The sequence below is a fragment of the Mauremys reevesii genome, linkage group 10, assembly GCF_016161935.1.
Source record: "Mauremys reevesii isolate NIE-2019 linkage group 10, ASM1616193v1, whole genome shotgun sequence".
NCBI lineage: Eukaryota > Metazoa > Chordata > Testudines > Geoemydidae > Mauremys > Mauremys reevesii.
Genome location: NC_052632.1, coordinates 10,164,220 through 10,190,686, shown reverse-complemented (window position 1 = coordinate 10,190,686; position 26,467 = coordinate 10,164,220). Strand labels below are relative to the sequence as shown.

Below are 26,467 nucleotides of genomic sequence, written 5' to 3'. Positions count from 1 at the left end.
GACATGGTAATCCATCATCAGCAAAGGCAAACTCTGAAAGCAATCTAGAATCTGCAGTGTTCTTTCACTGGCCCTGAGGCACAAAGACAGATAGTAAAAGAGGAGGAAAAAAATCATAAAAGTTAGCAATGCCTTGGAAAAGAGAAGGGGGACCGGGGAAGAAACAGCTTTCACTTTTCCTGCTTCTAAATATCCAGTTCAGAAAAGAATCCTGATTAACCTTCAACAGTTGTTTACTAAGCTGAGCGTCAAGTCATCATCAGCCGCAAAGCACTGAGAGTTTTTCATATAGTGCCAAGCGTTTATAAACTCTAACATGCAAAACTATACCAAACATCAACTTTGGCAGCTCTCTCCATTTGTGCCTTATATCAACCCAAACTTAGTTATTTCAAATGGACAAAACTGTACCCTTTCTTCATAACATTGTACTGGCATTGAAATGTAATAGTCATGATTTGTAAACAGTTGATGGAAAAGGTTTGTTTGACAATCTAGTCCCCACCCCTGTCAGTTCAGGATTGTCTACTAAACTATATTTCCTCGGGCTTTGTCTAATCTAGTTTTAAATATCTCTAGTGATGGGACCTTTTGCATTTTTAACCTTTAGAACACATGCTGCAAGGGGACAATTTAAAGGTCTCAGGCCTTGGAAGCTAGTTGTACTGAAGCCGCTATCATCATAATATAAAGTTATCTATCACCAATCCAGAACTGAGCTATCTAAGAACAGCTTCTACTGCTCCTACTTTTCTTTTAAGCTAACAGATCCATTACTTTTATCCTCACTAACTGAGTCTAGCAATCCAAAAAGTAGAATGTTTGTTATTGAATTAATACTTTGAATTTTAGACAGTAAAATAACGTAAAATAAAAGTAGAAAGCTAGGGAAGGAATAATACCTTAGAGTTAGAAACAGACGTAGTATGAAGACAAAGTCAGACACCTTTGTGCCAAAGGCAAAGAGGTGAAAGGCTGGATAATCTGAACCATACCCAACATCTGCCCTATTTTAATTTAGCTGGGATAAAGTTTCTTGTTTATTATTAAGAAAACGTTATGTGGTAGAGACGCCCACGAGCAACGTTATCAAAACTGTTTTATTGGTGTATGACATGCCATACTATTATGGGTGGTTTAAAAAAAAAAAAGAATCCCCTCTCATTCTAAAGCAACCCAGTTCTCAGGTTCTACTATTTGGGATGACAATTTCATCTCTCTATGAAGCACTGCAACTGGATCTGAAACACATAGGGGAGGTTAACTGCTCAGTATCGGTCAAAATGATTAATTTTTAGGTGAAGAACTTCAAAAGGTTTAAACGTGCCAAAATGACATTTGCAAGTCACTATCAGAGGTGTTTGGTGAATAAATAACTGTATTCTGCATAACAAAAAGTTGCTAGTGTTGAAAATGATCTCACGCAATTTATGAATTTATTTTCCCTCTCTGTAGCAAGACTTCTCAGATTTAGTAACAAAATATACTATAATATAAAGGGGTAAATATAGGGACTGAGATAACTCCACTGACTTCAGCTACCTGGTCTGTGTCCAAAGAAGGTTGAATACTTAAGTATATCTAAGATTAGGATATGATTGAAACCATAACATTTTTATAAGCAACAATATATTTAAAATCCAAAATAGGGTTATTTCATTATCAGATAATACTTAGATCAAATTAAATACTGTAGCTGAAAATAAAGTTGTATGTAATTGTTCCCTATTAAAACCTAAAACTGGTCCTAGTTTTTAAAAAATTGTTCTTCCTGGCACTTGATATAAGGCAAGCTTGTCACAAAAGGCCACACCTGCCATTTTTCACTGTTTGCTGGTATCCCCTTGCTTTAATATTTTCAGTTTCGTTTAATTCTTTAACATGATAAAATCTTATCCAATTTATCTCAAACACATAGGATTTTTTATAAGACTGATTCATTTCTTATAAATAGAAAACTAGTACCATTTTAAATACTGTCTGCAAAAATAAGGGAGTAAATGTGATGAACTGTATACCTAGATTGATAGGCAGTTGATTCTTAAACACTCAGTACAGAGAAGGATTTCACTATTGTGTAAAATAGCTCATCTTAATTCAGTTCAGAGCACGGAGTCTAAAATATGCATTTAAAATATTTCCAAGAAAGCTTCTTGGAGTTTTAATTAAGAGGCTATAAATATGCAATTGATCAAAAAAATCTCTTAAATTCATGTTATGTTGTTCAGCTGTGGTTATGTGTGTACATCTGTCTGTCCCTGTCTAGGCTTATTGGATATTTCTGATAGCTGTATTTCTATTTATGTAATGCCTAATGCAGGCCCTAGAATGTAGTAACTGCTTCCCTAAATAATCCATTTCCGCTTTTAAAAAAAACCAAAAAACCTAAAAAACCCTTAGAATTTTTATAAATAAAAATTAATGTAGCTCAGTTTTCATTTTTATATTTGATAAGAATGTTATTTTTAAAGCTGAATATTTAAAATATATATGATTTCATACTTTCAACTGCCTAAGATTCTGCTAATTATTTTTGGACTTGTCTCTTAAAAATCACAAGCCACTAGAAAGTCTTCATTATTACATCTGTTGAAAGGAAGACAAGTAAAAAATAAAAGGTAATGATTACTATTATTGGGGGAGGTTACATTTTTTTATTTTTGTTTAGCAGCATGATGGATTAAAATATAGTTATATTCTAAAACCAGAGCTTGTTAAATAGACCGGAGCATATTACAGTTATCATTCATATTATTTGCTATTCCAGTTTTCTTGTTAATTTGAAAATAAAATAAATGTACGCAGGGATCATATTTAAACATGCTCACCAGAAATGTTGCCACCTGCCTCAGTAGTTAACATATTTCTATCTTCATACTGGGGAAAAAGGAAACAAGCAAGCAAACAAACAAACAATTCAAATGTGTAGGTGAAGATTTGTACGTGACAAATATTGTGTGAAATACATAGAAATCTGCAAACAATTGAATTGCTTAAAAAGTAGTTTGACAGCATTCAAAGATACAATTCAATATCATGTTAAAAGATTTAAAAATAGAGAATGTGAAGCAAAAATGCAAATTTCTACAGTATTGTTCTGTGTGTGTGTGTATATATATATATAGGCATGTAGATACAATTTGAGAGTTATTAACTTTCAACATCAGTGATTCATCTTGAATCAATACACTGCAACTACCTATTAAAATATCAGCCAGGTGTGCTAGCAGGCAAATATACTTTGAGAATTATTTCTAAATGTCTCCTTTAAAAGTTATAATTTGACTATGGAGAGGAATCTAAAGTGATGGTTTGGGGGCTGGTAAGTATACTTTTTGCAATATCTGACATTTTTTAGAATATTTTCATTTACTCCACGTTTTAAAAGTGGTGAAAAAGAAAATCTGCAATGAAGTCAATCAAAAATATTGTTTTACAAAAGTGGGCATATATTTATAAGTGTTATGCATGTGAATGTAGAGCATATGTATATATGTATACATAAGCGGGCAAGACAGTTCTCTTTCCATTTCTATTTCCCTTCGTATTAGAGAAAAAGGGAATAGGAAGGAGCAGAGTTCTTAAACCTTGCAGCCACACTGCATCTAATGCAATCTCCTTTCTTCCCTAGCATCTCTCTCTCTCTCACACACACACACACACACACACACACACACCCTTTAGATTAGCGTAGTTAACCTTGGTTCTGTGCTGGAGCGGGAAGGGTTAATGAAACCAAGCTCTTTACGACCTCGAGGGTCAGACTCTTCCTATCTGCAATCTAAGGAATTAGGTAAAGAGGTTATAAGATTATAGTGGGAGGCGTTATAGGCCCTCCTGGCCTCACACCTGAACATATTGGTGTAATCCACTGGGATTCTTAAAAAATCGCTTCAGCTATGGAAAACTGTTAATTAGGCTGTGTCTGTCCTGGGGTTTCCTGTTGCATTAGTGATCCAGCAGGGCTGTATGAACCCCGTAGCCTTACATGAAATTCATCTAATATACCTCTTCCCCCCCCCCCCCTTTTCTCCCATCCCACCCTCCAAGACCTGTAACAGCAGCAGCCATTTATTTAGGGCGAAAATAGCGTTTGGATTAAGGGCATACAAAGGAATGAGAAGCCATTTTCTCGGCCCCTTCTTAGATATTAGAAACCAGTTGCCTATTGGTCGCTGTTTCCAACTTCAGTGCTTGCAAAATTAGCCCTTGGAGAAGTGAAAAGCCATTTTCCCATCAGTTCTGCTCTTAGATCCCTAGTTTAAGATCCCTTCCTCCTTTTCACAAAATAGCATCATTCGAGCTGCTTCTAAAACTTTCCCTCGGTCGTATGGACTTAATTCTATTCAGTGACACCCTCTTTGGGTTCTTCCCCCCAAAGAAAAGATATACGCTGCAGCTAGTCCTTTTAATATCGCGAAAATACCATTTATTCTATGCAAAAATGCACTGGGCTCTTTAAATAGTCTACCTTCAGGTTGATTGGCAGAGTCATTGTCGATTTCTAGCTTGGTATACTTTGCTATTTACCATGACTATCTGAAGCAGAGTTGTATATAACCTACCACCACGCATAAATTGATATTATTATACCTGAGAGAGAATTGAATAGTCCTTTAAAAACTGCTAAAGATCCTGCCTTAAAATCCCCATCCGAATTAAAATACTACGTGTAGAGCGGAGTTTAATCATGTTGTCATTTTCAGAAGTACTGCTTTTGATGCCATTTGTGGTTACCTTAGAAAAGCAGTAATCTGTAGATTACATACTAGAAGAGCTGTTATTACAGCATAACACGATGTGGTTAAACACTAAAATCTATTTTATTCACCACGTTTATTTTAGGGGGTGGGAACAAACTTGATTTAAAATCTCACATCAGAGATGAATTTCCTGTAGCTGCTGTTATTAAAGACATTCCTGCCTGATGGAGATAGATAACTGAAGTCCCTTCAACTTGATCTCAAAATCTGACCATCATTTACTCCAGCCCTCTCCTTTTTATTCTCGCTGTATGTCTTTTGTCACCATTTTCTCAGTGTTTTAGTCATTGCTTTACATGTGGGTGGGGAAAACTTTTATGTCCTTCTCCTAATTGTATTTTCCTTATAGAATTTCTATTCTCCTCCTATTTGTCTATTTCATGAGTGTTCCTGATTCCACTGCCTAGCTGATAGGGTCTTTTTAGAAATGTGGGTCTTTATTCTTCTTCCTACCTTCTTCGGGCTGATTAGGTATTATTTTTTCATTGGTTCTGCTACAATGGGTTCCTCCCTTTAATCTCCCGATATTTTTTTTCTCTTTTCCCCATCCCGGTATAACCAAATCCATGAAATTCACAGCCTCTCTCTTTGACACTACTGGGTCGCCTAATCACTTGATATCGATTTCCCTAACTCTTTTCATCCAGCTGAAGACACATCTTAAAACACTCCAAGCCAGAGTGTGCTCTTTGCTTTATACACACTAATAAAATGATTTACCCTTCTCTCTCTACTCTCCTCACAGGAGAAAATCGTTCAAGTCCCGGCTATTTGTGTGTGATCAGTAAATATTTAGTGTGGTGACATCTTCAGCTCCTCTCCTGATCAATACCCAGCCCAACAGGAGGTGGACTTTTGTCCGGGAGAAGACTTGCTGAGAGCTCCTTTAGATGAGTTCTTTGCCTCTCCTGCAGTATGTTATGATTTGTCCTCGAATGTACCCAGTAAAGAGAGAAATAGAGGGTTTAAAATTGTCTGTTCTCAACTGGTTTACTTTGACATTAAACTACCTACGCATCAGCATATCTCCTAGCTCCCTGTGATGTTCTTTCAAAGTGCAGCTGTAAAATGAATCTCGAGCAAGCCACCAGACACGCTGCATTTGCCATTCTGTACCCCCTCTTTTTTTCGCTCTCCTCGCTTTACAATGTAATGTCGAGCGAGGGGGGACGTAGGTGAGGGGGTCTGTTTTCTCAGTCCCACTTGTGCAGGAATCAGGATCTCTTGCTGTAAGGGCTTCACTCTCTAGCACAGTCATGCTCAGCGTGTTTGTTCGGAAGTGCCTGGGAATACAAGGTGCTTCAAGAACTTCACATCCATCCGCTTCTTCTCCTAGCAATCTGAGGCTATGTACCCCCAACCCCCTTTAATAGGTTAAAATGAGTCAGGGCTGGAATATGGAAACGGCCTTTAAAACAATTAACAACGGACTAGATCTTAAACCATTTTCTATAAGTATCCACGTTAGAGAGCTTTCTCTAAGGTACTAAAATGGCCAGAAAGAGGAGTTCAGGAGTGCTTCTTCTGATCTGTTATTTCTTCCCAGGGAAAGCCCGTGCCTGGAATGCGAAGTATTTTCTATTGTAAATGATTAAATCAGTATATAATATGTGTCAGTGTTTATACTGGTGTATAGATAGGTGTGTGTGTATACACGTGTGTATAAAATCTAATACATAACTATGTATTATATTTAGCATGTGTGTTTATCTGATCCATACTTTATACACAGCTATACATTTTATTATATGCGTGTATTTAGTCATCTGTCTCTATATTAGCTGAATATTACCTGCATGTATATATCTAATTGTAGTACACATACTGCACATATATAATATAGAGCTATATTTTCATGTTATATATATTATAATATATATATAACATGAACATATAGCTTTATATTATGGATGTGTACTACAATTAAATATTCTACTATACAAACGAGTACATCCACCTGTTAACTTTGTTTATAAACCACTTTACCTAATGGCTTTTAACTAATTTATCCAGTGCCTTATTCAGGTAAAGGAGACGACTGCGGGTCGGAGGGGGGGATCTATATCAAAAGGTGTTACACCCTCTCTGCCGGAGGAACTTTGCACATCTTGTATAGAGCGATTATCTCCAGAATATATCTTTATACTAATGCATACTTAATTGGTCTGTCTTGACTGTCCATATAAAACAATTTAATTAGGGTGCTTTCTGCTTTGGAAAGAAGGGGGAAAAAATCTGCCCAGCATTTATTGTATTTAGCACCAATACAGGCAGAAAATGTTGCACAAGTTTTTGGTTGAAAGAGCACCTATGTGGTCATTGAAGGGCGTTGATCCGAAAAGACAGAGAGGACAAGTAAAATCGATTTGAAGCGACCCTCTCTGTCCCTTTCACACCATTCAAACACTCCATTCCTTCTAAGACAAAGACCCTAGCGCCTTGGGAATGCTTGCAAAAAAAGAAGGCTTCAGTCCCACAAGCAAATGGAACACTTCGAGAAATTCCTTGATAGTGCTGTTATTTAAACAGATACATAAATGACCAAGCCCAAGATATTCTGACCCAGCGTCTAACATTTCTTCTGCAGGGATGCCCCTGGAATGGGTGGAGGTAATTATGGCTATTAGTATTGCAAGCCTAGTTTCAACCTTGGTCATTCGCAGGCTTTTAGGGTTAAAATAGCCCTCACCTCTGACCCCTGCAGAGCAGAGTCGCGGCTATCACTACAACTTGGGCCAAAGTTTTCAGACGCTGAGCTGCACACCAGAGGGAAAACGTCTCCCTGGGGTTATTTTTTATTTTAGATTTAAAACATCTTTAGCAGATTTAATTAAATCCCCTCCATACAGCACCTTGGGGTGGGGGGGAGGGGGAGAATCCTTAAAGCTATAGTCCACAATCTCCCTCTCTTCCTTGTTTCCTTTAGGTTTCATTGGGCAGTTAGTTTTCAAGCATGAAAATTGTTATCATAAAACTGAATTATTAGGTCATCCTTTCCTCCTTGGATTGCAAGGATAAACCGGGGGGAGGGTTAATTCTCCTTTCCTCTGCCCCTCTCCCTCCCAGCCGTTGGGACTGCTAGAAAAGGAACATTTGGGAAAGGTGGTGTGTGGGGAGGGGGAGGCGTGGGCTAAGAGAGGAAATTACTTTACTATGTATCATATGCTTGTCAGCACACCTTAAGAATTCTCACCCGTAAGGGGTTTATTTTGCAGAGGGGGGAGGACTGCATGGGGGGCGGGAATCTGAATGTCCCTCTGGCAATAATAAAAATTCATTCAACGGGGCTGTGTCTCCATCTCCCATGTACTGATCAGACTTAACAGGAGTGGAAACTTGTGTAGACCATATTTAGGGTATTAATGAACAGTTAAAAGATTTACCCTTCTGGTCAATATTGTGCGTTTATTCCTTCCCGCTCCCCCCCCCCAAGGCTGTGATGATGGTTGCCTTCATCGTTTTTTTTTCATCATTGTTTGAGGTGCTAAAACCCATTTGTAATTTTCATTAGCTCAGTAAACATGCAATTAACATTCAGAACTGTGGTTAACTTAATTCCTGGTTTAAGGCAAAGACAAGTAAGATCGGGGGAACGTTTGTTCCATTTGTCAAGTTTGACACACTTCTTACCATAACAGCTTCCTAAAATAAAAGATCCGTGTGTGCCCCTCCCCCTCCACTCCCCCCTGGTCATTCTTTTCTTAAAACAAAAAGGAAGAAGCAGGAATCCATTAAGTTTAAAACTGTACCAGACTGCCAAACGCAGCATAATGTATTCCAAATTGTCCCAAACTCTCCCCGCGCTAGCGTCTCGTTCATTAGGAAAGGAGGAAGGACTGTTTGAGTGGGTCGGGAATGGGCGTAATAGCCGATTTGCAACAGGGTCCTCGAATTTTAAAAAATTAACAAATTAAAACCCCAACGCCGTGCTTTGCATTTCGAAAGTTGCCACGGTTGTGACGGGCTGGGGGAAATGTCTTTCTAAGGGTTTTAATTGGCAACAGCGATGATCATTCCAGCGGGTTTTATGGATGGATTTATTTATTTTAAAATGAAAAAAAAATGTGGAGTAACTCCTTCTAGCTGGGCGCTCAGGGGCAGAGAGAGACAGATTCCCGGTTAGCGCCGATTCTTTTCCAGCTTGCTGTAGCATGTGCTTGCGTTCCCTACCGACCCTAAACAGGACACTATCTCTTCGTCCTCCCCCACCCCCCCGCCCCAGTCCCCTTTCTGTGCATGTGTTGATCGCTCGTCTGCAGTTGTTTGCGGTTTTTCTCTAGGCGGGTTTGAAATCGGGTGCTCACATCCGACCACAACACTCACTAAGTTAGGAGATTTCACTCTTATTTATCGATATTGTTTCCGGCTGGACGAGGGGGCCTGTGGGGTTGGTTTTTTTCCCCTTTGTTTTGGTTTGGTTTTTAAGTCTCGGGTCTTTTCAGCTCCAAACAAGATGTAGCAAGACGCTCTTCCTTCTAAGGAATGAGATGAGAGACAAGGATCACTCAAAGACATCTCTCCTACCTTGGGTTTGGGTGGGTTTTGTGGGTTTTTTTTTCTTAAAGGCAAGGCGCACATTCCTAAGCAGCTATGTACAAAGCTCTCCCTCAAACCCTGTCTGTGCAAAGTTAGAGTGAGTGTTCAGTTGTTGTTTTTTCCCCCAAAGGCTGAACGCTAATAACACACGGAAAGCACTTCCCTTTAGGCTGGGGGAGATCTATTCCCTTCACCTCGCTTCTTTCCCTCCCCCCCCCCGAAAGCTGTAGCCTCTTTTTCTTTTATTTATTTATTTACTTTTTTTTTATCAGTTTGCACAATCGCTTAGATAAACACCAAGAAGGAGATTCTCTTTAATTACCCAACGCACATCTTTTCAGGGGGCAAACAGCGGTTTTTGGGTTTTTTTGGTTTGTTTGTTTCACCTGCCAAACTAAAGGAGAGGTAGAAAAAGAAGATGCAAGCGATTTGGGACCTTGAACAAGGCAAATATGGTTTTGGTATGTTTACTTATAGTTTCTTCTTCTTTTTCACTCTTTTTTTAAATGTGTTGTGATCTTGTGTTTCTCTTAAGAAAACAATTGTTAGATAACTTACGTATTAAACTATCGTTTCTAAGGTTACGTGGGCTGCTCGAAGGGGGTGGGGGGGCAGAGGGAAGAGACCCAGTGTCTGCAATTACAGCACCATCAGTTATCACGTCCTTTAGTAAAAATAAACAAAACCCAAATCAGATTCAAAAGCTAATATACAAACGTGCATCAAAGTCATTTCAAACAAGAGTGGAGAACGAATAGCCCTTCTGAAAGGGTACTTTGTTATAGTAACTGACTAATTCTACTTTGTTATAGTAACTGACTGTGAAGGATGCAGGGGAACCAGGTCTCTAACTTTAGTGCTAGGGATTCTGCACGGAATTTTGCAATCGTGGGAAGTTGGCAGCATTTTGTATTAATTATTATTATTACTATTACTATTATTTTGAGAAAGGTCGGTGTTGATTGTGTAGCGCTGAGAACCCATCTTTCTCCCACCAGGAACAATTTCTGTTTAAGCAAGTACAATGGTAAGAAGCAGGAATATATACTCACCATCGGAAGGTGCGGTTGGCAGCTGGTCTGCAGCTTTAAGGCAAATATTTATCCTTCTTTATTGCAAAAGGTGCAGATCTGACTTTAAGCAGCAAAACTGCTCTGTTCTGACAAAAGCATGAGAGGCATGGCTTCTCATTTAAAAAAAAATCACAAACCAGTCCCCCCCCCCCCTCCGCTTAAAAATACCTATTCAACACACGGCTTGGAGAAACCCTGATGCAGAAATCTAACTGTCCGTCTAGGAGTGTCCAAGCCAATTAATTTTAAATCCTTAGGAATTAATCAGATTAAAATGCACAGAAGTTTCATTCTCGTATGCATACGTGAGCCAAAAGTCGTTTCCCTTTAAGAGATCCTTTTCTTTTAAAGTTGAATTTTAGGCAGATAAGAGACTTACACTAGGGGGCAGACAGATACTGTACTTGCTCCAATCTTAAGCAATTTTTTCCCTCTCTCACAGCATATGCTCTGATTTAGCACTGTAAATTTTTCAGAGGACCCAACTCTGACAGCCCCTGGTGATTTTCAAAGTACCACAAGCCAGTGGTTAAAAATTGCATTGACTTGGAAGTTCAGAGGCACACAATAGGAGCCACTTTCCCTATTCATGGAACTTCAGTGTGGTGGAAGAGAAAAACACACACATACTACATTCAGGGAGAAGAGGAATTCATTGCATTCTGTTAGACGTAACTGCTTTCCGCTGAGTTCAGAGTGAAACTCGGTATTTGTTCGATGCTGTACTCCTATTGCGATTTAATCTATAAAGAATTAGAGGACGATTAGGCAAGTTTCTGCCAGAAAAACAGATCTCCCCCTCTTTTCTAAAGATTTACACGGACGCCATCCCAAACTTTATTTTAATAAAACTAACGCTTTCCGCCTCCCGCTCATTAAAATAAATTTACATCTGCAGTAAAATGGCAGGAGGGATTTATTCTTTTTGTAAATAATAATAAATAATATAATAATAATAATTAATAATACAATCCTACTTTCAAAATATGACTGTTTTATTGTGACTCAGCTCCGATAAGGACATTTTAGAATCTTCATCTATCAGCGGTACCCTCATTTTTCAAATAGTATTCAGCAACATTAGCTGCAGTTCATCATTATATTCATCTATTCTACATCAGCCTACATCGCAGGGGTGTTTTCAAATAAATAGGAAACCACCTAATAGACAGTCGCATTGTTGTATCCCTCGAAGAGCAAATAGTTAATCTGGGGCATTCTTCATTATGGTTTGAGTAATCCGAATATACTGAAGCTTTTAAGCATATGTAGGTAGATCACATATTCAAACTATTCATAATGTGGACCTTGTTTAAAAAAATAAACGCTCTTTCTGCGTTTGTTAAGATGTTCATGTTTTTAGATGATGAATTATCCCTGTATACGTTATAAGATTTGAGAGAGGAAACCTTTTCCAAGACATGCCACATAAACTACAGTCAACAACTAGGTTTTATATTTTCAACCAAAATGCGTGACCCCTAATGTCTGAGTTATTTGGAAATCAGAAGGCAGCTCTCTTCATTTTAACCGTAAAAGGTCCCTTCCCCCAACCCCTTTATTTCTATCTCCCCCTCGATCACTATTTAAGTTAAGGGTTGATATTGCTACATCATGATCAATTGGAATTCTACAGCCTGCCTTTGAAATTGACCAGGCGCGCATCTTTGTTGGTGGAATCTTATTATATTCCAGGTTTATAAACAGGACAGTGTCAAGTCTAGGTGCTTTTTACAACTTTCCAATCATCTCAGCACCTGCGGCTTTAGAGACATATATTATTTCTGCGGCAGAAGGGGTGTGCATGTGGCAACATGAAAAAGTGTGTGTGGAGGGGGGAAGCTGCAGCAATGAATCCTGTATATAGTTTTGTATGCATCTGGGTCCCCATGTTTCTACTTAGTTTGACTATATGTGTGTAAGTCCCTATCTCAGACTTGTGTATATATGTATGTGTATATATGTATGTGTATATTTGTATAGAAGTAACTGTCTGCCTGTCCATTTATCTATGTATTTTAAAATGTATTTCTACCTATCCATGCGTTTGTCTGTTCTGGTGCTTGCTGCAGCTATTCAATAAGAAATAAACTATCTCCGTTATGGTGCTTAGTACCCAGGTTCAATAGGATATAAACAATTACCCCTGTGTACTTAGATCGGTTACCTATTTAGAGTTGCTCCATATATAGTACAGAGATTGTGCTACCGAGTCACAATGCTACCGCATCCCCGTGTATGTTATCCGTAAATTTCTGCTTAGCCTAAAACAAAAAGAATAAAGTTGAATAGCTAGAAATGCATTGCGTTATGACCAAACCGCCTAGGTTTCTGATCAAAGAAAATAAATTCATATTCTGGATACAGCATTGAATTTTTCCAACATACTCAATGAATGTAAGATATGCTGTACTTGATTAAATCATTGCTATTGCTGTAAACACTATGCAACTCAGAATAAATGTGTGTGGGTATGTGTTCACATATATAGATATTCAGACATGTGTGGTGTGTATTTGTATGCTAATTATTTCCAATTTACGTTTGGGTGTTTGATGAAAAGAATGGTTCTTGAAATGCCAGCGCAGTCAAGAAACAATGAAGTCTATACTCAACTATTCTGTAATCAAGTACCATATTCACTGATGTCTCTGTCTATATACATTGATAGATGTATATCTAATATATATGTAGCATACACACAGACATTTCACTAATGTGTATTGTATGAATACAGGTATCTCTACCTTTGCAAATAACCATTCACAATAATTAGCTAGGGTTGCATATACTGAAATTATACTTTACAGCTAACTCCATTTTAGAGGGGTTTTTTTAAATGATGCTGAATAAGGTTCATGATAATGTCTTTTAACTGCAGCATCTGAGTGACACAGTTATCTTTTTGTCAGCATCCTCTTCGCGGATTGAGCAATTAAAAAGTTAAATCTACATAGCTACGAAACTTTAACCCTAAAAAGGAGAAAGTAGTCACTGAGGAATATCAATTCTGAAAGCACTCCTTCCCCAATTTTTGATTTATAAGAATTACATCCGATCACCTTATTTAGCACAGAAGCTGTTATTTTTACCCTCCTCACCCCACCCCCCTTGGAAAAAAAATCCATCAGGAATTTATTTTATGACATTATCGCCGCAATGGGGAACAGGCAAATGTAATGTAACTCTCTTGCTTACAGGTGATGATATGATCAGATTTTTTTTCCTCGTTCCTGATCAAAGAGTTAATAAAGTCTGAGATCTACAAAGACTATTTCAGTCTCACTTTGCCCTTGATATTTATCTGGGTCTCCAGCCTTATTTCCCTCCATTCTTTTGAAAGATCCTGCAACTAAGGCAAAGGGAAAGTGCAAAGAGATAATAATAACGATCATATTTAAAAAAAAAATCATCCCCCACCTCCGTTCTCAGCTGTCCCAGAACCGTTCTCCCTTTAGGACCGGGCGGCCTGCCTTGGCAGCCATGCCAGCCAGCACAAGGCTGAGCGGTCCAATGAGAGGCGAGGGGAGGTCCGGGAGATTTTGACCAGTCAAACACAGTCTGTTGCCTTATAAGGCGAGCGGTCGCCATGGTAACGTGTGCTAAGTTGCAGCAGTCGTGTCAAAGTTCACTATATAGAGAGCGCAGTGAGCTGATCGCAGAGAAAGCACTCACCACTCTGCCAGCCCCGCTCCTATAAATCGCATTCACTTCCTAACCCCCCTTCTTAGCATATTTGATCACTTTGGTTCTCAGTTCTTTTTCTTTCGCCTTTTTTTTTTTTTGCTTTTTTTTTTGTGGTCGTGGTGGGGGGGGGGGTTGATTGTCCCTCCCGTGTCTCTTCTCGTCTTGCTTTTTTTTTTTTTTTGCATGAAGAATGATGCTGTGTTCTAGGTTGTGATCCGTCTTTCCCTCCTCCTCTTCCTCCTCCTGCTCTCCTCTTTTATCATTATCACTGGCTGAGCTCTAAGCTGGAGAGTTGACTCTTTCCCTTCACCTCCCCCTCCCCCCTCCCTCCCCCCCCCCCTCCACCCCATGTGTTGTGTGAACCAACTGCGCTAAGAGCCCCACTTGCAAAGAAGGAGACGCGGCACAAGGCAGCGAGCAGCAGCAGCAGCAGCAACAGCGGCGGCAGCAGGAGGAGAAGCAGCAGCAAAATAAAGAAAAGAAAAAAGAGAGAGAAAGAAGCAGCGGAAAGAAAGAAAGAAAGAGAGAGAGAAAAAAAGCGAAGCTGATCTCGGTTGATGTTTCCACAACCTGGACTTCAAAAAACTACAGCGAACCCCTCCGCTTTCTGCGCCGAGAAAAGTCTTTTTAGTTGTGCAATTTTTTTTTCTTTGCAAGCCTTGTGTGTAATCTTTAACCTTTTCTCCATTCTTATTTTGATGGCTTTCCTGAATGGCTGACTGTGAGCTTCCCTGGACCTGGCCCCCCGACACTCGGCTCTCCTCCTTCAACTCCTCTGCAGCAGATCAGCTTTAAGAGAGAGAGAGAGGGAGATCTTTGAAGAGAGTTTTTTTCCTCTCTCTCTCTCCCCCCTACCCCTACCATCCCCTTACTTCTGTCTTTAAGCCAGACAATCGACTCGCAATCTGCCCCCCCCCCCCAACACCCCTCGTCCTCCGCCTTCGCTGGCATTTTTTTCTGTCCCCCATCCCCCCTTTTCTCCTTTTTTTAAGGGAAAAAAAAGAGAGAGAGAAACTGCTGCAAAGCTGATCTGAAAGCAAAGCAAACAAACTTTAAAAATAAAGGGGGAACAGGAAGTTTGGAAACGGTGTCCAATAGATATGGCAATGGTAGTTAGTGTGTGGCGAGACCCCCAGGACGATGTACCCGGAGCTCAGGGAACTCAGCCTGCTCAAGCCCCTCCAGTGCAAGGACCACCAGCTGGGGCCCCTCACACACCACAAACCCCGGGACAAGGAGGGCCCCCCAGCACTCCAGCCCAGACCAACCAGCCAAGCCAGCAGAGCCAAGGAGGAGAAAAGCAGCAGCAGCAGCAGCACATTGAATGTGTGGTTTGTGGGGACAAGTCTAGTGGCAAACATTATGGCCAATTTACTTGCGAGGGTTGCAAGAGTTTCTTCAAGCGGAGTGTCAGGAGGAATCTGAGCTATACTTGTCGTGCCAACAGGAACTGTCCCATTGACCAGCACCACCGCAATCAGTGTCAGTACTGCCGGCTCAAAAAATGCCTCAAAGTTGGCATGAGACGGGAAGGTATTGGGATTTCATTTGTTTTCCAATTTTCAGTCACTGCATTTTGCTTTTCTGTTTTTCTTTTCTCCCCTTCAGACAAATCAGGTTTTAAAAAAAACAAGCCTAATCAACAATAAACAGCGAGTGAGAGAAACTTTCCCTTAATTCAGACTGAGGTGTTGAGGGGAGGGGGGCTTGCCTGCTTTCTCCTGCCCTCCTCATTGATGTGTGTGATTTGGCTGATGGAGGATCATTGGAAGTGGATATTTTAGGTTCAGCTGTTTAAGGAGGGAGATGATTATTCTGAGGCGTGGTTACTTTTTTAATGTTTCCTCCTGCATGTTCAGCATTACCCCCCCCCTTTCCCCCAAATCGTGTGTGTGTGAATTTATAGATGGATAGATGAATACCTACCCCCATCACCCACCCTTACAGAGGAGGTTCGAATTACTGTAGCAATGTAACTCGCATCACTGCAGGGTTCTTCTGCATTCCACTATGGATTCTCAGTCTGATTTTTTTAAATAAACCCGTCTTTTTAGTATTGTAATTATCTCCCCCACCCCCCAGGAGAGACAGCGAGAATGTGGTAAAAGGGACGGGAGATGGAGGAAAGAAATAAGTAGCTGAGGGGTTTTGATCCGTGCAAATCGAGTCTTTGTGATATAAAATTAGACGAGAAATCCGAGCCTCCAGTTTTGCAATGGCGTGTTCTGTGTCTGGACGCTGCTATGTAGGTTAAGGGTTAGGGGGGCTTTGGACTGCCAGGCTTGTCTTTGTGTGTCTGCAAGAGTAACTAACCTTGTCATATGCTAAATAACAAATCTAAGCCACGCACATTTCAGCCACTCTCCCTTCTTTCTGCATCTCTGACTATTATTCCCTTTCCCTCTCCTTTTCTCTTGCTGTCACCATGTAAATTTATTAACAAAATGAAAGGCCCACTTTCCATGAGCAGCTGATAAAGGTGCTTTTAAATAAAAACCCTCGCCCGTCGCGTGGCTGTATCTACCCGTCTCTGTTGCAGGGGAATTTTACCTTTTTAAAGGATTGTTGAATAGTCAATAAATGCTGTCTGGGACGAGCACTCTGTGTTTTGAAAGGTGCCTGCACCCTCCCCGCCCTGCAGCCCTAAATCAATAAGCAATATCAGCTGTAATGAAGAGGAATCCCCTCCCCCCCCCACACACACACAGACGTTCGGTACATATGAGGGGGCGGGGGGGGTGAATTCTTGTGTGTTTAGGAACTGAGGATCCGTAGTGTCCTTAAAGCAGTTCAGAGCAGCAGCCTTGAGGCATGTACAGAGCCTTGCTTAGCTTTTATTGCTGCTTTTACTTTAACCAGGAACTGCCGAGCTCTAAACCAGAACCAGGCTGAACTCTGTCTGGAAAATGCATGTCCCCCCGAAGCTGCCTCTACCCAGGGTCACACACAAAGCAGGACTTGATTGGAAAAGGATCGTAGCAATTCAGATATTAATTGCTGTAGTTTCTTCTTTATTTACTGCAGCCGTCCAGAGGGGCAGAATGCCACCCACACAGCCAACTCATGGTCAGTTCGCCTTGACAAATGGGGACCCTCTCAACTGCCATTCCTACCTATCCGGATATATCTCCCTTCTCCTGCGAGCAGAACCTTACCCCACCTCCCGCTTTGGCAGCCAGTGCATGCAACCCAACAACATCATGGGCATCGAGAACATTTGTGAACTGGCAGCCAGGATGCTCTTCAGTGCGGTGGAGTGGGCCAGGAATATCCCCTTCTTCCCAGACCTCCAGATCACAGACCAGGTGGCCCTCCTCAGGCTGACCTGGAGCGAGTTATTTGTGCTCAACGCTGCCCAGTGCTCCATGCCCCTCCACGTAGCCCCTCTCCTGGCCGCTGCTGGCCTCCACGCTTCGCCGATGTCTGCTGACCGAGTGGTCGCCTTTATGGACCACATACGAATCTTCCAAGAGCAAGTAGAAAAACTGAAAGCGTTGCATGTCGACTCTGCAGAATATAGCTGTTTAAAGGCCATAGTCCTCTTCACCTCAGGTAGGCAGCATTTATTTGCACCCTCTGACCCCCTTCCCCTCCCCTCCCCAGCCATCCCTTTGAAATCGGTTCACTCTGGCAAAGTGGAAGAAGCTGGAAACCCCACCAGAATCGTTGCTACATGTGTCCTTTTAGAAAAATGGGATGTGTTTCTCCAAGGAAGGCCTGGCCTATACGCACCCTTAGAGGGAGCCTTCAAATAGTTTTAACAATGATCGGAGGGTGGGGGGACTTTTGAGCACCAATAAGGCATGTGAGTCTCTGCCTTCCCCGGTGAAAATAATATTTGATTTAACCGTATAGCTCTGGCATTTAAGGACACCAATCCGAACAGCAGCAAAAGCTGTCTGATGTTAAATGCAAGTCTTCCCATCCCTGAAACCACTTAAAAAAAAAGAAGGATCATTTTATGGGCAACCACAAAACAACAACAACAACCAAAGCAGCCCTGCGAGATTAAAAAGTGAATTAAAAAAAAGTTAAGCGTGCCAAGCTGAATTTAAAATCCATTCGTTTCCATCCCATAAAATAAAATAAATCAAATTTCCCAAAGAGCTGTCTCTGAGTTAAATAGAAGGTGGCAATGAGCAGTTCTGTATCATTTGATCTAAGGGAGAAAGTTTTCAGTTATCCCCAGCAGGAGTTGTATGGTCCAAAGTAAGTAGCGGTTTGTAAAAGATAATTCTCCAATACATACATAGTAATAATATGAAAACTAACAGAAGAGGATTCTTAGCTGGGGCGTAAAAATGTAATTCGATGGTTACACAGCTATGCCTCTCTCTGGAAGGAAATAATCAAAGCAGTAAGGTGTTTCTTAGATAATTAAAAGTGGGAAATAAGTGCCAACTTTTTCTGCACATAAATAGTATATGAGTTATAAAACAATAATTGAACGCATTGTGAAATCTAATTAACTTGCACCGTAGTTTAACCTGTGTGAGTAATAGACTTGATTTTAACTCTGGAGGCTACATATATATATATATAAATTTAAATACATGCTTTCTAATTTGTGCACGACGTTAGTCGAGGCTGCTAACTTTAAGGCGGCATCCGGTGACACACTGTATTGGACCTCTAGAAGTTTTGGATTAAGGTAGTTTTGTTTTCTTAAATGATTTCTTTTGTAACTAATCTGGAAGCTTGGGAAAGTGGCCACGTGATAAACATATGAATGGAAGCAGGACTTGTAAAATAATTACTCATCGGAGTTTTTTAAAGCCTGATATCAGGAAACAGAAAAAAAATGTAGTTTATGTGGAGTGGGGGGAGGAGGACTCACAATCCGTTCCTTGTTGTGTTAAAGGGGGTCTGGGGAACCAAGTCATTTTCTGGACTTTGTCCAGGTTCTGGGTCGTGACCTAAACTTCCTTTTATATATTATTGCTTTACATGTAAAACTTTTTTTTTCAAATTACTTGTGCTAAAATCCTAAAGTGATCAATTAGCAGGGAGCATCTAGCCGTAGGAAAAGCAGAATGTACCGTTTGTTTGTGGGATGCTTATTTTATTTCCCTGTCATTTTTCAAGGATGCATTTTATCCCTCGCTCAAATTTTCAGCTAGGATTTTCCCCCACCCCCAGCACGCACATTCCCCAACACAACCCTTATGAGTTTATTTCAAATCCGGGATTTCTAAAGAGCACTTTTTTTAGCCTTTCAAGAAAACAATCGTCCGACACTGTCGTAACTGTTAAATTTATTACTATTTGCAAAATGTGAGGCCTGGCATGCAAATTGCCTCCCAACTAGATAAAGGTTTCTGTTATCTGATTTTGTGAAAACACACACATGCAAATATAAGGTTATGCATGCAGCTTCTCAGACGCCCCAATAACCCTCAATGATGTAAAACACACACACATAGATGCATATGATGGTTGCTTTTTTATTTTTCCCCCTTTTTCTTATTTGTTTAAAATCTGGGTCCTAATGACTCGCAGAATATGCATGTGTTAGCCCTATGCCTAAGAAGCCACAGAGAGGTCAGGTCACAACCTGTGCTCTTTCAGTACAGACGTCTCTGATTTAAAGGGAACTGATTGTATTTTAGCGCATCAGAAAAATGTCCAGACCATATCAGGGAGTTTTTCGTCTTGTAGAGGATTTGGGTTTAAAAGAAACAAAAAGAAAAAGTGAGAAAAAGAAAAAGAAAAGAGGGGGACACAGCTCAAATGAACAGAGAGATCACAGTTTGCATGACTGCCTCTGAATGGGCTAAACTGACAAGATCAGTTTTAAAGGGCCACTTAAATCAGTTTCAAAGACTGAAGAAAAACGCGTTGTCTTCTTTGGGGGAGAATCTATTGCTGGAACCGGGGCGCCATTATTCTTTGCTGGGCCAGTTTTTAGTATTAATTATTATTAATTATTATTATTATTATTATTATTTATTTATTACTAGTCCTTCTAGCCATATGATGAGACTCTTCACTGTTATTTTCCGAGTGGGAAAGAAATAGTGGCTTCTCCCCCGCACGCTTTTCAACCTTTGCAAATAATAATAATAATAATTAATAATAAAATGACACTTTCCCAGCATCTCAATATTAACGCCTAGCTCAGTAGTGCAATTTAAACCCTCAGATCTTGAAGCTGTGTTTGATTCTAGAGCAGACCGTTCAAAAGGGTGGCATATATATATATTCACCTTTTGCTAAAAACATGCTTAGCTCTGAGAGCGACATGATCAACCACTAGCTACGCCTAATTTTACCAGTTTTTTTTAAAAAACAATCTTCTTTAAACTGATTGTTTTCTCTTTCCTTTTTTTCTTTTTTTTTTAACTTTCTTCTAGATGCCTGTGGTCTCTCTGATGTAGCCCATGTTGAAAGTTTACAGGAGAAGTCACAGTGTGCTTTGGAAGAATATGTTAGGAGCCAGTATCCCAACCAACCAACGCGATTCGGGAAGTTATTACTACGTCTTCCCTCACTGCGCACTGTCTCATCTTCTGTCATAGAGCAATTGTTTTTCGTCCGTTTGGTAGGTAAAACCCCAATAGAAACCCTAATCAGGGATATGTTACTGTCTGGCAGCAGTTTTAACTGGCCTTATATGTCCATTCAATAAAATATTGGAGAAAAAAATTAAAATATATATATTGAGAAGGGAGATGAAAGAGAGGGAAAGGAAAGCAAATGACATTTGGGTTCTGGTGGTTGCTTATATTTCCTTCTGCTAAGGATGTAAAAGGATGTTACCAGTTTGCTAGAAGAAGACAGGAAAAAAAATAATGGACTGTGAATTAAAAAAAAAGACTCTCAAATGAACTTTTACAGAATGCATTAAAAACTCCCGTGTCATTAAGAGAAAAAAACTTGCTACTTATCATTTCTTTTGTTTAAAAAATAAAGGGAAAAGAAAAGTAAAAGAAAAAAAGAAAGAAGGAAGGAAATACATTAGGGTGGGTTTTTCTTTTTTCTTTTCTTTTTTTTTCTTTTATGGGGTAAACTTTTTAAAGAAAAATATCTCGCTGAAAGTGCTTTTAAAGGAAATTTGGAGAAAATTAGCAATGGAAAAAAGTAAGTCTTTTTTTTCCAAATTATTAATTGTCCTATGTGTCTATGTACCTATAGTTGTTCTTTTTTGTATTTTTCTGGTTTCAAACCAGTTTATTCTGTGGTTCTATAATAATTTTTGATATAATCTTGGCTTCTTTAAAAAAAATGTGTATCCTTAAAATATATGTTCTGAAAGAATTAAAACTGAGTCCACGAAAGTATCATAGGAAGAAAGGAAAAGAAAAGGAAAAAACCCCTCAACAACACAATGATGGAAGCGCACTTAGAGGTGGTGACCCAAAATTTAGCTTGAAGCTGAGAGAGAGAGCTATAATTATATAGACCCAAATGAACCACATGTCACTTAACTACCCCAAAAACTAGGTTTTTGATATTTTCAGACAGAAAATGAACTGTGGGGATTTATTGTAGGTAGAATGAATTGTGTCCAAGACACACTATGGTTTTGATTAAAAAAACAAAAACTAAAAACTAAAAACAAAAAAAAAACAAAAAAAGTGAACTTTTGTAATTGGATTGGGTTCCACATAGTTCTTCATGAATTGTTATTAAACTCCTCTATCTGTTTGTATATTTGCAAGCCCTTTGTATTATAATAATTGTTGATATTTTCCCTTTTTAAAAAAAATATCATTGAAATCAGCATGACAAAATAACACTGTTGGCACTTATAGATAACGTGATTGATTCAGTATCTTAGAGTTTACAGTTTTGTGTTTAAAAAAACTGAAGGTTTTTTTTTAAGTGCAACATTTCTGTATACTGTAAAAGTTATAATAACTGAACTGTTTGGTCGAGTCTTTGTGTGTTATATTCCAAGGAAAATTGAAAGTATTCAGAAATTAAAATATTATTTGATATCTGAAACTTGTTTGGCTGTCAAATGTCTTTCAGAAACCACATTACTTCTCTGTAGTTTGCAGTTCTATAAATCCATAGGCAATTGATTTGTTTACTTGTCACAATAAGTTTGTAGCAGACTTATAGCAGTGTATTTACCTGTTTAATTCGGGAGTGGGGTTGGGGGACTTAAATTCATGGTTTATCTTTGGTTTAGGAAGTACTATATTGAAATGGTAAACCATTACCCCCCATTCATCTAATCCTCCTGTTAATTAAAAATGGATTTTCTAGAGAAGGCCCTTATTTTTGTCACACTTAAGTGCCTGCATAGGAAAGGTATTGTTGTGAAAAAGTATTAGAAATCTGAAGATCAGTATCTATTTTATGATCAGAATGGGAGGAAAAATCTTTTGTAAATTTCTGACATACACGCACAAGATCACTGGAGCAAGGTAATAGCAGTATTGTAAATACAGGTCAGTTGTTTGCAATGAGTTTTCTTTAAGCATGTGTGATTTTTTTATAATACTCTGTAACTGCCATCTATCGTTGTCATTGAGAGGTCTTCAGATGGAGTGACTTAGCTTGTAGGACTGAGGAGACTGGTTTTAATGTGTATATAATAACAAGTGGATTAAAAAAAAATTGGCAGTGAAAGCATGACCAGAGGTCGTCAACATATTTTACATTTGGGATACGTGAATGTGTGTGTACCTCTGCGTACACACATACATGGGCAGGGCCCTATCTTGGAATCCTCGCGCCGGCAAAGGTCCCATTCATATCAGTGGGAGTTTTGTCTGCGTAAGTGCTGCAGGATCGGATACACAATTTGTGTATTTAATACTTACTATCCCTCGTCATCGCAAATAAAATTTGAAGGAAGGAAAGACACAAAGCAGGGTGATCTGATTTTGAAAGCGGTTGCTTTCTTTTGTGTGTGTGTGTGTGTGTGTGTGTGTGTGTGTGTGTCCCGTCCCCCACCTATGGTCTATAGCAGATGCTTTGTATATGAAAGCTTGCAATTTTGTCCTTGTGTGAGGCTTCCCACCCTCTCTACCACAAGTTACTACACCATGTTGTGGTTTCAAAAAAAAAAAAAGGGGGGGGGGGAGAGAGAGACAATTCTGTAAAGTCGATTAAACCCTGATCTTCCTTCCAGTTAGACCCATCTGTGGAGGGGGGGGGGAGAGCGGGGGAAAATGATATATATAATTGTGAATTTGAGCAGTTTTACACCTGAACCACGGCTGATTATATATAAATATATAAACTGTGTGTGTGTGCATGTGTTACTGAAGGGGATTGCTGACCTCTAGATTTAGCTTTTTCTATTGCAAGTGCTCTACATGTGAGTGAGTGTGTGTGAAGTTTTTATTCCAGCTAAGACCACCGGATCTTTACTTGTTTGTTTTGTGTTAGTTTATTGTAAGCAACCGTTTGCTGTACATTGTTATTGGCATTAAATTATAATTTATGATTTTCAAATCAAAATACATTCCCTGGTTTTTTTGGGGTTTTTTTGTTGTTGTTGTTTTTTTAATGTTTGAAAGCCTGCAAGCTCTATATAGAGATCTATGTTTCTGCAGCTAGCTTTGGTGCACAAAGAATAAGAGTAAACAGAAAATGCATCAGGGTTAAACAAAAAAAACCCCATGTATATATGTTTGGAATGCTCAGAGGAGGATTTGTTTAGGGACTTGCATTAGGTTTAAGTTTATAGCATTTAAAGAAAGTTTTTCTTTTCATGCTGAGTTAGAACAAAAGACCTATCCAGCGACTGAGTTGGACAAAAGAGGAGGGCTGGGAATGAGAGGCTTGTTCTATGTGAAATTGACGAGATCTTTAAAAAAAAAAAAAGCTGCTAAACATGGCGACTCTTTCCTCTTAAGTGTCTATTCCTCTCCCCCCCACCCCCTTGCGGGGTTTTTATCTGATCTGAGTTCGCTATTTCTCCCACCTCCACCAGTGCTTGGGATGGAAGGGAAACAAACAGCCCAACGCGAACCACAACAATAGTAAAAGCAAAGAGGCGATCGCTGCTTTTAAGACACTTTTTAAAACACGTCTCGAGAATGATTCCCCCCCGCCCACCTCCAAACCTTTCCCGGTTAGCTTCACTCCCCATGTCCGGACCGGGGGGGGGGGGTTATCTCTGAAGTTAACACAAAGCGGTTTAAAGGACAGACATTGAGGATCGTACCAGAGCGAGCGGGGGGCTTGCACTTAACCCTCCCCCCATAGCGCGGGGGTCCCGGTTCCTCTCCGGCTGCGGGCCCGGGGTGTGCGCGCTAAGTGGCATTCGGGGGAGTGCCGGGGAGGGGAGATGAATGAAGCGTGTGGAAGTATGCCTTTAAGCTTGCTTTTGACTTGGTGTCCTATTAGCTCAGCCAACATGGCGTCTCCCAGTAGTGCAATGCCAGCGCCGGGGCTGAGCGGCTCAGCGAAGGCAGCGCTTTAGTAATAGGAAACACATTGGGTGCAAAAAATAAAAGAGGCAGCGAGAAAACAAAAGGCAAAGCGAAGGGCCGTTCCAGCTGTAACCAGAAAACCGCCCTGAAAAACTCCCCAGCGAAGCAAGTAAATGCAGGTCCGGACTGATTCTGTAATTAAACAAGCAGGGATCTAATCAGAGAAAACATTAACAACGTCCCTCTCCAGCCATCCCCCCTCCCCAGACAGTGGATTTGAATGCACGCTTTTTTCACTCCCTCCCCTTCTACCAAACAGGTTTGAAAGCCGGTATCAGAAACCGATCTCTCTGTCTGGCTCGTGTATTGAAAATGTGTGTGTGTGTGTGTGTTCGGGGAGGTGCAGAATAATTTATAAAATAAAATAAAAAACCCCCAACCACCAAAGACAGTCCCATATCAATTCTCATTCATCCAGGAACTGTGTTTGGTATTTTCATGTGCTGTAGGTAGTAGCACATTTGCATAGCCTGGCGTTTAGTGAAGGAGTTAAAAGAGATCCTTTAGTATAGGTGGGGTCAGAACATTAGAAGACTTCTAGCCAGACACGTGTAGGTAAATGTATACAGCTGCAGAGAGATCTTCCACCCAGAGATGGTATACAGTCTGAATATAAATTACTTGTGGAAGAATCTCTCCCAAACAAGCTTTTGCCTCTTCTTCAGCTCAATGGCCATCGAAATAAAATAAGATCTATTCAGGGTGTTATATCAGGGCTTGTTCTTCATAGAGAAAGGGGTTCTCGAGAAGGTTCATTTGGAAAAAAAATGTCAAGACCCTTCATAACCCGTGTCATATGCCACCGCCAGCAAGCAGGATTTAAAAATATACATGGAATTTTTTTAAGTGAAACTTCATTGGGTCCTGCGAATCATCCTTTGCTTCATTTCGCTTTTGTACAGGGGAAAGAGATACTCCGAGAAATTCAGGCCTGGTCAGGATTTATTGAAGTTGGGGTTAAAAAACGTGCTTCAGATGATTTTTCCCATTTTCTCAGATTTCAAAGGCTCCCCGCAGTGCGGCTGCCTAATTAATGATGAAATTCAGCTAAATCTAATTATGCAGTAATTTTAAAGCAGTTAGTCCTGGGCGTTGGTTTGTAATAGGACCCTAGGTTTTTTTTTTTCTTTTTTTTTCTTCTTTTTTTTTAAAGTTTGCTTAATGTGTTGGTTTAGGGAGGGTGGGGGAACAGCCTTTGTGTAGCGCAGATATGCAAAACCCCCAAAAATACCTAGCGAGGAGTAGAAACGTGCTTTAAATCGTAGGCGACAGGGGGGTTGAATAAGAAGCACCAGGAAAAGTGTCGATGACACACTAGTTAATAGGTGACCATAAAGGTATTTTTGGCCTATGGATTTCCAAGTCCCAGCTATTTTGGATGCTACCGTCAATGTAAATACAGGGCCAACAAAACCTCTTTCTATTTCTCCCATTGAACATCTATTGTCATTAAAGCAAGAGGTTTGTGCTCCCGAAGTTATAAATCTTACCGTCCCTTTGATAACGCGCTTGTAATCAGTTAGCATCGCATTCAAACCCAATTGTAAAACTGCCCGATTTAATATGTCATACGTGTCATTAAAATTTTGTGGGTTTTTTTTCCTCGCTCCCTCCTGTCCCCCCATAACTAAAACGTCCACAGCTCTGGCGTGGTAGCTCGGAGGACCGCTTGCTCAGGGGCCTGGCTTGGTTTTGAGAGAGATTCCAATATTTTTTTATTATTTATTGATTGTTATTAAAATTATTGTTGACTTTTCCCACCGAGGTATTCGGAAGCGTTTATATGAGATTAGGAGGGGGGAGGACAAAAATGGAACCTTCTCTTTCCTCCCCAGCTGCAAGCTCCAAACCGGGTTCTTTTTGAAAGAAACTTGTTTTATGATTAGCTAAGCAAACACATCTGCTTTCCTAGTTTGGGCTGAGTTAATTATCAAAACAAAGGGCCCGCTTTTTCTTTTACCTTGCTGGAAAGAATATGTTATTTCAGGAGTTCTCTTCTTCACTTCCCCCACCC

The 26,467-nt window shown here is 40.0% G+C and overlaps 1 protein-coding gene and 1 long non-coding RNA gene across 17 annotated transcripts in view; one reads left to right on the top strand and one right to left on the bottom strand.

The window, feature by feature from the left end:
• Nucleotides 1-13,969, bottom strand: part of LOC120372920 — a 34,766-nt gene extending 20,797 nt beyond the window's left edge. For 7 of the 12 annotated variants that reach the window (XR_005585258.1, XR_005585260.1, XR_005585261.1 and 4 more), the window contains exons 1-3: nt 13,793-13,969; nt 12,540-12,636; nt 11,003-11,115 (exon numbers count right to left, since the gene is read on the bottom strand). This is a non-coding gene — a long non-coding RNA (uncharacterized LOC120372920). The other 5 variants (XR_005585267.1, XR_005585268.1, XR_005585263.1 and 2 more) reach the window with 3 other exon arrangements.
• Nucleotides 1-22,006, top strand: part of NR2F2 (nuclear receptor subfamily 2 group F member 2) — a 103,134-nt gene extending 81,128 nt beyond the window's left edge. For 2 of the 5 annotated variants that reach the window (XM_039490470.1, XM_039490471.1), the window contains 2 exons: nt 17,084-17,611; nt 20,413-22,006. In XM_039490470.1, the coding sequence (XP_039346404.1) occupies nt 17,101-17,611; nt 20,413-20,687 (786 nt within the window). In that variant the 5' untranslated portion in view covers nt 17,084-17,100 and the 3' untranslated portion in view covers nt 20,688-22,006. Of the gene's footprint in view, nt 1-9,286; nt 9,761-14,038; nt 15,593-17,062; nt 17,612-20,412 lie in introns of those variants that run through there. The other 3 variants (XM_039490469.1, XM_039490467.1, XM_039490468.1) reach the window with 3 other exon arrangements.
• The last annotated feature ends 4,461 nt before the right edge of the window (nt 22,007-26,467 follow it).